Source organism: Beta vulgaris, chromosome 5 (assembly GCF_026745355.1).
Source record: "Beta vulgaris subsp. vulgaris cultivar EL10 chromosome 5, EL10.2, whole genome shotgun sequence".
Lineage (NCBI taxonomy): Eukaryota > Viridiplantae > Streptophyta > Magnoliopsida > Caryophyllales > Amaranthaceae > Beta > Beta vulgaris.
In genome coordinates this window covers 18,749,655-18,763,647 of record NC_079206.1, presented here as the reverse complement: position 1 = coordinate 18,763,647, position 13,993 = coordinate 18,749,655, and the positions used below count along the sequence as shown (strand labels likewise).

Genomic DNA, 13,993 nt, shown 5'->3' with positions numbered 1-13,993 from the left:
CAATTCCTCCATATCCTCCAAAGAAATTCTTCCATAACTTGTAATGGAGGATTATCCCCCACTATATAGCAAATTATCGAAGAATTCCAGTAGTTTATCTCTTCCTCAATATCCTCAAAAGTGATTTTCACTAGTTTTCATTCAAATTGTGTTTCATTCTAGTATTATTCACATCATTCTGTTTCTATATTGAAATCATTGCAATCCAGTTCATCCAATTTCTCCTCAAAATCAATTCTATTAAATTTCTGAGGTATGGGAACAGGGGATATACCTCTAACTGAAGTATTATTCCGCAATTCCACACTCTTATGAATAGAATGTAACCAATCATTGAAGGTGTACCTTTGATTGTTGTGGCAGCTACTGAACCGATGATTTAGGTCTAAGCACTAATGACTAAACCAAAATCCAATGCTTCGGTTGCCAATATCTCCTCCATTGATTTTGTACGCAACGCTTGAGAGTCAGATGTTGGACATCAAATCTTGCCTTTTTTTCTTACCAGAATCACTACCTTGAGATTTCTCACTCGCCTTCCTCGCCATGGCGACGATGCACAAAGAGAATCTTGAGAGAAAAGTTTCTCAAGGCGTGAAAGTTGGATTGATTGCAATCTATTTTACTATTTAGTAGTTAGTTGTCAAAAGTGTGAAGGTCACATGACGATAATTCTCCTTAACTATTCATATTATAAATGAAATTATTTATTCCAAAATGAGTAATTTAGAGGTGTTATAACTACACTCTTTGCAGACTTGCTTAATGATCGCCACCTTTTTTAGTATCGGAACAATAACTTTTTGTTTTTGGCAAGACCGAAACAATATCTTTACTTTGAGGGGGTTGAAATCCTTTTTCAGTGCTCTTTATTCACATTTTCATTCATTACAATGTTTGACTAGTTTTGAACATTGTGCTTTAGGGTGAAAGTTCGGTGTACAGTTTGGATTAGGGCTTAATCTAATCCGATCCAAACAAAATTTGGATTTCAAGTTTTCAAGCTGAATCCAAATCGATTAGAGTTTGAATCCGGTCCAATCCAATCCGAATTTTCATACTCTAGATTGGATCCGATTCGAAAATTCGATTTTTCAAAACTCTAGTTTTTTGATGAAATAAATTAAGCACAACAGCAACCTGCTTATAGGTTTAGGAATTGAATAATCAAGTGTTGTTAGGGTTTTAGGAAAAGTGTTGAAATTATACGCCTACTGGGCTATGGACTAGACTTTTCTAAAAAAAATCTAGTTTAGTACTTAAGTCCAATCCAGATAAATAATACAGGACATATTGCTATTCAGTTATATTGAATTTGTGGATTCAATTACTCTCAATCCAATCCGATCCTAAAATCCATTTTTCAAAAAATCTTAATGTGAATCTAATCCGAACAAGTTCGAATCTGATCCGAATTACTAATTCGGATTTAGTTAGATTGGATTTTGGATTTTATTCGAATAACTTTCAGCCTGTGCTTAATATGTTTTTGGAAATAATTAGTTTTCTTTAGAAGTGTTAATAAAGGGTTCAATTTTAGGAATAGCATATCCATTATTTTTGTCTGTCCCCTATAGGGTTAATTAACAACTAGTAGCTCGTCATCATGTGGATTAGAATAACAACCGGACCAATGAGGGGTAAATAGTTATATCAAGAACTTGACGTAAAGTCGTAAACTAGCACGACGAATAAACTGCATGTGCTTAAGCTCGCTAAGGTCATCAAAATCATAAGCAAATGATGTGGACTTACATCATTATAAATAAATTAAGAGTATAGATCTGATTGGATTACTGTAAATTTCATCACTCAACTTGCTATAATATTATTTTTACGGGCATTACCTAAAGTCTTTCCTTTTACTGTATTAGATAATATCCTTGGGGAAGTGATGAGTAATTTTCTAATTACTAGTCGTCCCCTATTCCGCTGACTAACTCCTCCGCTGACATGTTTCTGTGGCCTAGAGCTTAATTTCTACGTATTTTTTTTATGAAGTAGTAGTACTTAAATAAGGGATAATAGATAGACACCAGATGTATTAAATACAAGTATACATATAACAAATATTATTTTTGTATATAATAAGTATTGTTTGTGTGCGTAAATATATATTGTTTTTGTTGATTTTCTCTTATATTATTTATTATACGAAAAACAAATAACATTTTTACATACATAAATAATATTTGATATATACATGTTATACGAAATCTTGTGGTATACTGTCTGAGATTTATCAAACATACTTAAATAGTGGATCCATACACTTCACTTCTGTTGTATTGGGAGAGCGAGTGGCATGATGGTCACAAAAAATGAGACACAACAGGAGGAGCAGAAGACAACAAGATGTTTCATCATCCAGCGTCGCCTAAAGAGATTTTTCGCTGTTCCTGAGAGAGAGATCATCTTTACTGCAGGTTGGTACTAAATTTCCAACCTTTTATGGTAAATTAAATTTAAAAGAAGTTTAAGTTAAACTATTGAACAATGCTTTATATGCTTTTATTTTCGGAGTCTGGGACTCTTATAAGTGTCAATGTACAATACCTTTCAATGTATATATAATGCGGTGAATATACGTGATTATAGTGGAGTATGTAGATAATGCAAATTCGGACTCTTATAATTGAAGAAGAAAAGGAAGTATTTGTTGTAATTTGGTTTCACATTGATTTTTATGAGCAATGATTTATGGTCTTTTGTAGTTGTAACACTTTTTTTTTTTTTTTTTTTGACAATGGGTAAAACAAGCTATAATAAGAGTAGCATAAATTTAGCTTTTCCTTGCCTTAACGGCTAGGATGTGAGCTAAGTTTACCTCCTCTCTTCTTACCTTAATACAACTAACATAAAGGAAACTCCTCGCTAGTATTTTGATATCCTTTATTATGTTATCTATGTTCTTATTTGTATCTTTCTGGCTTCTAAGAGCTTGGATGACCTCTTGATTGTCTGTCTTAACAATTATCCCCGTGTATCTCCATTCCATATCTGTTAGAGCTTTCAAGATTGCGTAAGCCTCCGTTTGTTCTGCAGAATTTGCGAAGATTTTCCCTGCTGATTCCTCTTTTGGATCTCCATTTAGATTCTTCCATGCTATCGCTGCTTGCCACTGATTTGTTCGAACATTCTTCTTCCAAGCCCCATCCACAACCAGAGTGTGAACGTTTCTTGTTTCTCTATTTCCAACAGACCATTCTAGCTGTGTTTCCTTCCTCCTGGCTGCTGTTATTCTACCCCCTGCTTGATTTGTCATTTTTGCAATATTTTCCCTGGCTCTGAGTTTGTTGTCCTTGATTATTTGCAATATTCTTCTTGGGTTTGGTTTGTCATTTATGAAAATAATCTCATTTCGGTGTATCCAAATACCCCAGAGGGTAGATATGAAGTCCAATTCAAAATCTGCGCCTTCCTCCTGTTTTCGTTTTTTGAATAGATTTAAAAAATTCTATATCCATTCTTGAATCCTTATCTGTGATCCGTTGGCTGCTACTATCCCCATTGAGGAACACCAAGTTCTTTGTGTAATCTGACAATTCCTGAAGAGATGGGCTGCAGATTCTCTCTGATTATTGCACAAGCCCATCTCTTCAGGGATTGTCAGATTACAACGTAATACCAACAGCAAACCTCCTTAATCTTACGCTTGATTAGGTTGTCTGCTGTTGGTATTGCGTTGTTCAATATTTTCCATAAGAAGTGCTTCCACTTCGGGAATATGTTTGACTTCCAGACTTGCTTCCAGAAGTTTGTTTTTGCGTCGCGATTATTTGATCTATTGTTACCTTATGACTCCTATACTTGTTAATAAATAATACATTTTCAATACATAATGAAGCCAATCTACATGATCAATGTGGAGCTTGTAGACAATGCAAATTCTACCTATTATAACTAGAAAGAAAAGAACGTATTGATTGTTATTTGGTTTCACTTGATTTTATATCCTCTCACAAGTCACAATCATATTTACTCTCAAAATTTTCCAAAAAAGAAAATACTTCAGTTTCTTAGCTTCTTCAATTCCTTCGGTACTTGGACTTAACAAATATAGGGAAGCACATAATGGCACTTCTCCTAAATCTAGAAACTTAGAATATGAAGTATAGTCTTTGTAATGAACAATTCTATTAATAGACGAGTTCAAAAATCAATTCCTATCACGTTCATTTTTTGCACATAACGTGAAAGAAAAAAAAACGTTTTTTCACCAAATATCCCTAACAATTTTTTTTTGCACCATATACCCTTTCGACTTTTGAAGTTTATCATATACGCTTCACTTTTCAAAAACTACGTTCACTTACCTTTAATGACTGAGGGCGTTAAACGTTGTTAGTCATTAACCCCTAAACTCCCATTTAATCCTAATTAACTAACTTAAATCTAAGCCTAATACTAACCCTGACCTCTAATCTAATACTATAACCCTAAACACCCCTCCTTCACCCTAACTCTAACCCTAACCCTAAGTAAAACCTAACTCTCTCTCTTCCTAACCCACCACCAGCCCTCCCCAGTCTCACCACCAGGGCCACCAGCCCTCCCCAGCGCCACCACCTAACCCCCACCAGCACCCCTCCCCCATAGACCCGCCTCCTCATCCCCTCTCCCGCAGCCCCTATGCACAGCAACACCCTCGCTAGAAAAACGCACACCCCCACGCTCTCTCTCCTCTGTTTTTCGTTAGAACGCTCCCTCTCTCCTCTGTTTTTTTGCTAGAACGCTCTCTCTCCTCTGTTTTCGCTGGAAAAACGCACCCCGACGCTCTCCCTCTTTCCTCTGTTTTTCGAAGGGGAGGGGGGATGCAAGCTGGGGGTGGTGGGGAGGGGGCTGGTGGGGATGGAGTTGTGGGGTTGGTGGGTTGGGGTCGCTTGGGGGTGGGCGCTGGTGGGATTTTAAGGTTACGTTTTTAGGATTCGTTAGGTTTAGGGTTTAGGGTTACTTAATTTGGGTTTTGGGTTTAGGATAGTTAATTAGGTTTAGGGGAGATTAGGGGTTAATGACTAACGGAAGTCTGACACCGTTAGTCAAAAGGGTAGTTTGATGTATTTTTTGAAAAGTGAAGGATATATGGTGAATTTCAAAAGTCGAAAGGGTATATGGTGTAAAAAAAAATTATCAAAGGTATATGGTGAAAAATCGAAGAAAAAATGAGATCCATTTTGTCTATGGGTAAAAAAGGACATTTCTCCTCCATTATTGTATGGATTTACGCAAATTATTGGGTTGTAATGAACTATTTAATGCTTTATATTAATAGATACTTCTTTGCACCAAATAAAGGCCCAATAGTAAGGTAAAAATTTTCGTTAAAAGTGAGTGAAAGGAATATTATTATTAAGCAAAACTAGAATAATCAGTACATAAAATTAAAAATTGCGGCTTATCACTGTCAAAAAGGATGGTGACACCCTCGAATTCGCTAAAGAAATACTAGAGTTTTTTTAGGGAGATAAGGGAGGGAGAAAAAGAGTCGATCACTGCCCTATTCACCTCAAATGATGATTACTCCCTCTGTCTCTTATTAGTTTGCTCACTTCTTTGGGTACAGAGTTTTAAGAGAAATAGTATGTAGGATTCAAAGAGAAAGTGAAAGTATTAATTTATTGTGCGCCAAGAAAGAGAACGATAGGACTTTTCTAACCTATGCCATAAGCAAGGTATAGCTTAAGAATTTCCACACTTCATTAAAAAATATAGGAAAATGATATACGTAGCCCTTAGGGCTATGTATAAGGTGCTTAAAATGGAAATAAAATATTAAATCAAGCATTTATTACCTCAATTGATGTGAAAATGTGTCTTGAATTCTTAAATTGTTTCCATTTAAAGAAATGTATTTAATGCTTATATGTAGCCCTAAGGGCTACATATAACATTACCCAAAAATATATGACACATCAAGATTTTATTTGGGGATAATAAATAAGGATACATATTGAAGATAAAGAAAATCATATAAGATTTTTTCGTTAGATTAAATTTTGAAATGGAAAATGCTTATATAATGATATTTTATATAGAAATTTTGATGATTTTAACCTATACCTTTGTAGTAGAGGTTAGAAAAACTCAAGATATTATATAAGACTAGTAGCAAGTTTTGTGTGTGGCTAGCCACACAAAAATATATGGCGTGGCTACATTTGTGTATTAGAGTAATATTTATTTATTCATACATTTAATCTCATATAGTCACAAGATAACTTTATTATGTCCATAAAAGTAACTTCGATTACTACATATATGTAAAACTTTATTGTGTCCATAAAAGTAACCTCAATTACTACATATATGTAAAATCAACCAATTAAAAAAAGACCTCATTTGTTCTTTTAAGTAATATTATTTTGTAGTAAACCCCATATATCACGGTAACCCAGTTGATCATCGTCATAACCCTAATAATTGATTAATTATCTTATATATGAAGTGGTCACGCCATCAACTAATGATGTGGTAGCCACATACAAAAGTTTTTATAAGACTAATGGGTCCATTTAAAAAAAAAGAAAAAAAAGTGAATAAATTAATAAAAGACAACTAAAAAAAAGCAGGTAAACTAAGGCTATGTTTAGTTCACCTGAATTTATCTGATCAGATCTGAACTTATTTTTTCTGATCTGATATGATCTGATCTGAACTAATCTGATCTGAACTGATCTGATCTGGTCTGATTACAAGATCTTATCTTTTAGATTTTTCATTATAATATATAAGAAAAAATATAGTCATGTGTGGTCTTGTTTGATTCGTCTCAATGAGTACTTTATGAATATTCAGTTATTATAATTTTTACTAATATGTAATGAAAGATATTTAATAGTAATAATGATTTTTAAATATAAGCATGATCTGAACTGATCTGATCTGAACTTATCTTTTTTGATCTGATCTGAACTTATTTTTTCTGATTTGATCTGAACTTATTTTTTCTGATCTGATCTGATCTGATTACATCTGAAATAAGTAAAAATAAGGTGAACTGAACATAACCTAATAAAAGGTGGAGGAATTCTTAAAAATGAGAAAGATGAAAAAAAAAAGATTTGTTTTCAAGTTAATGTCCATATTATTTTTTAACTGAAGTGACCAAGCCTTTTTGCTATTATATTGCTAGGCCTGCAGTTGAGCATCTACTTGGCGGATTACGAGTTTATGGTATTGATCACACTACTAACTGGAGTATGGGAGCTCACATTATTTCATGCGGTTATATTAACAAATATCCAAAGCGGTGTTAGAGACATGTTACTGCTTCCCACTGCCTATATTGCCGACACCTTCCTAGGCAAATCCTGGACGTTGGTTCACTCATCTTTTTCATACCTCGTGGTAAGCCACTATTAACGCAATAGTTTGGCAATAAACTGTTTTTAGAATGTAGAGCTAATAAGGAGAGGAGAGTCTTAGCCCACTTATAAGCCCAAGGAGATTCCATCATAAAATCAATTAATGATAGGAGTAACTCCTAATCTTATAAAGTAGTGGTTTAGTCTCTCGTCTTTCTCCAATGTTGAATACTGACATGTGGTGATCAATGAGATTCAACACAAAAAGAACAGAGTTAAATCTCAAAATCCACATGAAAGTGAGCTCACATACAACAATCTAAGATCATCAATGCTCAACACAAAACACAAGATCAAATAAACCCCTTTTTTTGCCTTAACATGGTTTGCTTAATGTACTTTTAGAACACTTTAGTTAGAATAATCGAAGTACTGGTGATATTGCTCACGTATATTAAGTGTGCCACAACTTATAAGCCTGCCCAGAAGATTGATCCTTTTGATTGTCAAAGTAATGTGCTTTTTTACTAAGGGGATAACACATTGTCTTTCACAATGCTATCATTTTCATCAATTTAGCTAATATTATCCGCCTCTAACTTAATTTCACAATGGTATCATTTTCATCAACATAAAGATAACGAAATCAACCTTTCGCGAATACTGCAAAGCTAAAGATAAGCATCATAGAATCCATAGCAATATGCATTCACAAGCTAAAAAGGAAAAATAAAAGAAGATTGGCTTGAGTATTAAGACTTCTAAGTTCTAACCATGGAGGGTTTGTGATGAATTCAGGGGTTATTGATGTTGCGCGCTTCATTCCCTCATCATGGGTTCTTGTTTTACTTGGCTTTGGTTTTGGTAACGTTGGGACAATGTGGTACCACATACTATTCAGTTTCTGTCGAAGAGGATGAAGAGAGGAACAAGCTGAATATACAAGAAAAAGATCAAAAGCATATTAATGAAGACATGCAAGAGAGCAAAACAAGTCAAACAATTAATCTTGATGGTAAAACACGATCAAGTACCTCTTGTACAGGATCGATAACTAGAGAATTGAGTATGTGTTGGCTCAAAATCATGGAAAAGAAGAAGAGGATTGCCATTGTTATAACCGGGCTAAGTATTGCGGTTTTCGTGTTCCCTGTTTCTCAAATAACCCTTCGTACTGAATTTTTAGTAATTGCTTGTGGCTTAGGACAAGGCTCTATCATATTTTTGTTAGGCCGGTGGTACTACCCGGCTGAAAAAGCAGAGGGAAGCCCACTTTCACCAATTTTACATGTTGTTAAAATTGCAATCAAGAAACACAATGATGCTATCTCTCGAACTCAAGAGTACTTTGGCATTGATCATGTCGATAGTGGTGATGCTGGTGATGACAATAATCAAGTATCTGAGGCACATACCAATTATTCAAAATCATTGAAAGATTGTGGTCGTGTTGGTGATGATCACGAGTACGAGCAAACAGAAGGTCATAGAGTTGAAGACAACCATGGCAATCACAGCCAAATTATTGAGATACATAATGGTCCTACAGATAGATTTCGGTAATATATTTTCTAATGTTCAAGTATATCTATAGCTAATTAATATTCTCTTGTCCTTGTATGTTTTTAAACTAGCTTGTTGTGGCCAAATACAGGTTACTCAACAGAGCTACATTATATGACCCAAATACTGAGAATCCTACAACCGAATTAAAGAATGGGAGACTTTGTACAGTCAAGGAAGTGGAGGAAACCAAGAGATCCATACGATTAACTCTACTGTCCTCGATATTCTTCATGTATGGTATAATGACATCTGTGAGCAATACATTCTTTGTGGAGCAAGCAGCCTACATGGATACACATCTCAATTCAGTAGAGATACCCATCCAGATCTTCTTATTGAGCTCAGACGCAACAAGAAAGCTTGTCAGTGGATTGAGCAGGTGGGTATTGGCTAAACGAGTTAAGAGAACTGGCACAAGATTTTATGGTGCACTACGAGTAGGACTCGGGATGCTGCTGTTTCTTCCTTGTTTTACAGTAGCATTTTTTGTTGAGGCTAAAAGACGGAAAGCCTCAAACAACTACGAGACAATATCCGCGTTCTGGCTTCTGCCCCAGCTCTTGCTGATGGGTGCCATGGATGGGTTAGCCTTAGATGGCATCGGTGATTTCTTTAGCCACGAAATGTCTGACTCACTCATCAGACCATCATATGGGTCTTTTATGGCAGAAGGTATCACTGGTGTTGGGCATATACTAAGCCTTTCTATGTTCTCCATCACACATAAGACCACCGAAAAGGGTGATCATCCAAGTTGGTTCGGTTATGACTTAGATAGTAGTCATCTTCACTATTATTATGCGCTTATGGGAGCGTTTGGATTCATTAGCCTCGTCTTGTATACTAAGGTTGCAGTTACATATTCCCGCCATCAGTCAAGCGAGCGGAAGCTGGCCAGCAACACACCCTCCCCTTAGAATCTTCAGGCAGAGAAGGGGAAGTAATAAGTACCACCTAGCTAATTAAGAGAGTTGAAGCTTGCCGGCTTCATCCCCTTCTTTCCCTAGTATCTTTTATGTATAAGTACCACCTAGCTAATAGAGCTCAATGATGAACAGATTACTTTGCTCTACTACTCCAATTCTCCACTTTCATATTTCTTTCGTTTCTCAATACATGCAACGTTGATAATTGACACATACTAGATTAAACCTACAACATGTGCTTAAATAATAATGTAAAGCTTTCTTTGTATAATAATTTGCCAATAAAAGAAATGTTCAAGTATTATAAAACATCTCAAAAAAATAATAAGTTGCATGTATTAAGAAACGGAGGTAGTATTATTTCTGTTTTAACTTACATAGTTACATACTAATAAATTAGTACTATTGCTTGAACGATTCTCTAACCATATTTTCGTATGAAATGTTGCAAGTGAGAATTGTAGCTTCATGATTTAGATTGTTAGATAACCAACTCAACCAAAAGCTTAGGTTGATAGTTGAAGTTCCAAGAATAGTTTCATACTCTATCACGCCCTCTCACATGAGATCAGAGCTCTTTGTGCTTGTAATGTAGATGCATGATGCCTCCCTCATACTTGATGAACCCCTGACCTTTATGCCACGTTGGCTCTGGTGTCATGTCTTAACTCAACCAAAAGTTTAAATTCATGGTTGAAGTCGCAAGAATAGTTGTATACTCTATCATTGATGAATTTAATTTGGGTAATCATCCACAAAAAATTTTCCTGACTTTTCTTTCTCAAGGTTTATGTTTAGTATGCTTTCAACTTTTTGTAGATCTAATATAATCTAAGGAAGTTGAATTTGACGAATAATTGGTGAACGACCCTTAAGTACCACTAGTACAACAATGATAATTTGTGTCTCCCTATTTGCGTCGAACAAAAAAAAGACTGACGCAAATGTATAGGAATACATTTTTTGCATCGGATGTCAACAAAGATCCGATATAATTAACCATAGCAAATGGGTAAAAAGAAGATTTGTATGGGACGGTTTGGGGCACGCGACGCAAATGATTGCAACAATGTGCATCGTGCGGAAGTGTGCGATGCAAAAACCATCTACGTCGGACGTTGATGAACGTTCGACGTAGATGATGAAAGCCCTAGATTATTGGATCAGATATTGTGCATCGGATTGTCCCGAGTGTGTGACGCAGATAGCATTAAATCAGTTTTCGGCCATGATTTACGGTGTATGGGCCACGAGACACGACGCAAATCATGGGTTTTTCATATTTAAGGTGCAACTTTAGGGTTTATTCTCAAACCTTTTCTCTAACTTCCTCTAGTCGTTTTCTCTCTCACTCTTACACTTTAGAATTCAACTTCACAACACACTACACACCCTCAAATTCAATACTCCCTTTAAATCAATTACATACTACTACTATACTCTTTCAACTTGAAATTCCCTAATTTCTAATTCAATCAACCTTCTTCCAACTCAAATACACAATTTTCCTCTCTTCTCTCTCCAAATTCTTCATCAAATTTCTTTTTGATAAACTAAATTACATTCTTATTTCAATATCCGCTTTCTAGACATCAAGAATTCCATCTTTTTCCTCCAAATCGTGAAATTTTTATGTGTTTGAATTGCGAAAATTGCGGAAATTTTTATGTGTGTTTCATGGTAAATGCATATTATCAAAGAAGAAGAGTAGTAGTAAATCCTCAAGACTTTGGCTTTCTTCTACGAAATATATAAACCTTCAGCGACATATGAATCTTTTTTTTTTAGTCAATAAGTAAGTTCCAACTCATACCCCACCAATTACAGACTAGAACACCTCAGTATCTATTTACAAATTTCCAGACATCTCTGTCTCACCCACTCTTGATCTCTACTAGATACTTTCCTAGGCAACTACAATAAACTCTGTCAATTACAACCTTCTGTATCAAATTTACTGAACTATCTACATTAACGATCTTCTGGTCCCAAAGAGCCTCATTTCTCACATGCCATAACTGGTATATAGTTGTTGCAATCACAACAAACTTAATCTTCTTCTACAGCTGAGAACTCCTACTGCTTCTGATCAAGCTTAGCATCTCTGGTACTGTCATGCCATCAACACCCATATGTAGCCATTTTTTAATTTTTTCCATCACCTTCATACTATACCTGCATGAAAAGAATAAATGCTCCTGTGATTCATTCTCCAAGCCACAGATCAAGCAAAGAGGATCATGGCTAACACCAATTCTATACATTTTCTCTGTTATCTGCATTCTTTGCTTCATAGTTAGCCACATAAAAAATCTATGCTTAGGAAGGGACATTCTATTCCAGACCACTTTGTCCTAGTCCACTCTCTCTACATTCCCACACAACATCTTATATACTTCTTTTCTTGAGTACCTTTCCATGCTTCTCAACTGCTCCTCTCTCAGAACCATCTTCAGCTGATCTTTAATATCACATACTTTCCTCCAGTACCAGCTACTACTAGCAGGGGTTTTATACTCCCACCATTCACTATCATGCACATAAACTTCATTCACCCATTTTAGCCATAAACTATCTTTCTTCTTTGCAATAGCCCATACATATTTCCCCATTGCAGCTATATTCCACACATTGATGTTCCTCAAGCCCAGCCCACCTGCTTGTTTAGGCATACAAACCTTAGGCCAAGCTACATACCCGGCTTTACCACTATAAACTTCCCCACTCCACAGGTAAGCTTTACACATATGATCAATATCATTTAGGACTTTCCTAGGCAATACCAAAACCTGTCCCCAGTATACATGTATATTTAGGAGCACAAAGTTGATCAACATCAATCTACCTTGATAAGATAGATTCCTACTCCTCCATGTTTTGATCCTCGCCATCATCTTCTCTAGCACTATGTTACATTCCTTTGATGATATTCTCTTGAAACAGATGGGCACCCCCAGATACTTGAATGGCAATTGACCAATGCTGAACCCAGAGACATCCAGTATACGCTGCACTTCCTTTCACTTCATTCCAGTTGTATACACTTCAGTTTTGTGCTTATTAACTTCAAGACCAGTAGCTTCAGAAAAATGTTGGAAGCCCTGCAACATAGTATACACAGATGCATAATCCCCTCTATAACACATAATCACATCATCTGCAAAGCAGTAATGATTCAATTTCACACCCCCACACCTTGGGTGAAACTGAAAGTTTGAGCTCTCCCCTACAATCTTCAGACATCTTGTGAGATACTCCATGCAAATTACAAAGAATAAAGGAGACATAGGATCTCCCTGTCTCAACCATCTCTTTCCTTCAAAGAATCCATGGAGATTACCATTAATCAGGAGGGAATATTTTGGTGTTTCCACACAAACCATTATCAGCTCAATAAACTTTTCAGGGAACTTTAAAGCCTTAAGCATCATCTTCAGAAAGGACCACTCTATTGAGTCATATGCCTTCTTCATATCCATTTTAATTATAACTCTAGACCTTGACTTTTTCCTCCCATAGTCTCTCACAATATCTTGACATATCATTATATTATGAGAGATGAATCTACCTTGAAAAAAGGCACCCAGATTTTCTACAATTATCTCAGGAAGCACTTCTTTTATTCCTCGACACAACAACTTTGTAATGCAATTGTAAATGACATTACAACAGGCAATTGATCTAAACTCGGTAACGCTCCCGGAACATTTAACCTTAGTAATCAATGTAAGGGCAGTTGCATTAACTTTTTTCAGCAATCTCCCAGATTCAAAGAAATCCAGCACAACCCTTGAGATATCATCACCTACTACAGACCAGCTATCCTTGTAAAAACCTGCCCCGAATCCATCAGGGCTTGGAGATCTGTCATCAGGGATTGAAAGCAGGGCCATCTTCACATCATTCTTTGTAAAAGGCCTCAACATCTCCCCCTGTTGTTCCTCAGTTAACACAGCTTCTCTAGCAATCACTTCTTCATAGAAAGGACTTCTATCACTTCTTGAAGCACCCAGTAGACATATATAATAGCTTAAGAAAGCCTCTTGCACACTCTCTGCATTGTCAACCCACCTGCCATTCACATCATTAATTCGATACACAGTATTCCTTAATTTCCACTCTCTTATTGCACCATGAAATATCTTAGTGTTGTCATCACCCCCTCTTATCCAGTTCAATTTTGCCTTCTGTTGCAAA

At 35.9% G+C, this 13,993-nt stretch overlaps 1 protein-coding gene across 1 annotated transcript; it reads left to right on the top strand.

Moving 5' to 3' along the window:
* Window positions 1–2,257: 2,257 nt before the first annotated feature.
* Window positions 2,258–10,020, top strand: LOC125497332 (protein NRT1/ PTR FAMILY 5.4-like). The gene is made up of 4 exons (XM_048643900.1): window positions 2,258–2,426; window positions 7,133–7,347; window positions 8,103–8,863; window positions 8,959–10,020. The coding sequence occupies exons 1-4, from the start codon at window positions 2,306–2,308 to the stop codon at window positions 9,785–9,787; spliced, it is 1,926 nt and encodes a 641-aa protein (XP_048499857.1). The 5' UTR covers window positions 2,258–2,305; the 3' UTR covers window positions 9,788–10,020.
* The last annotated feature ends 3,973 nt before the right edge of the window (window positions 10,021–13,993 follow it).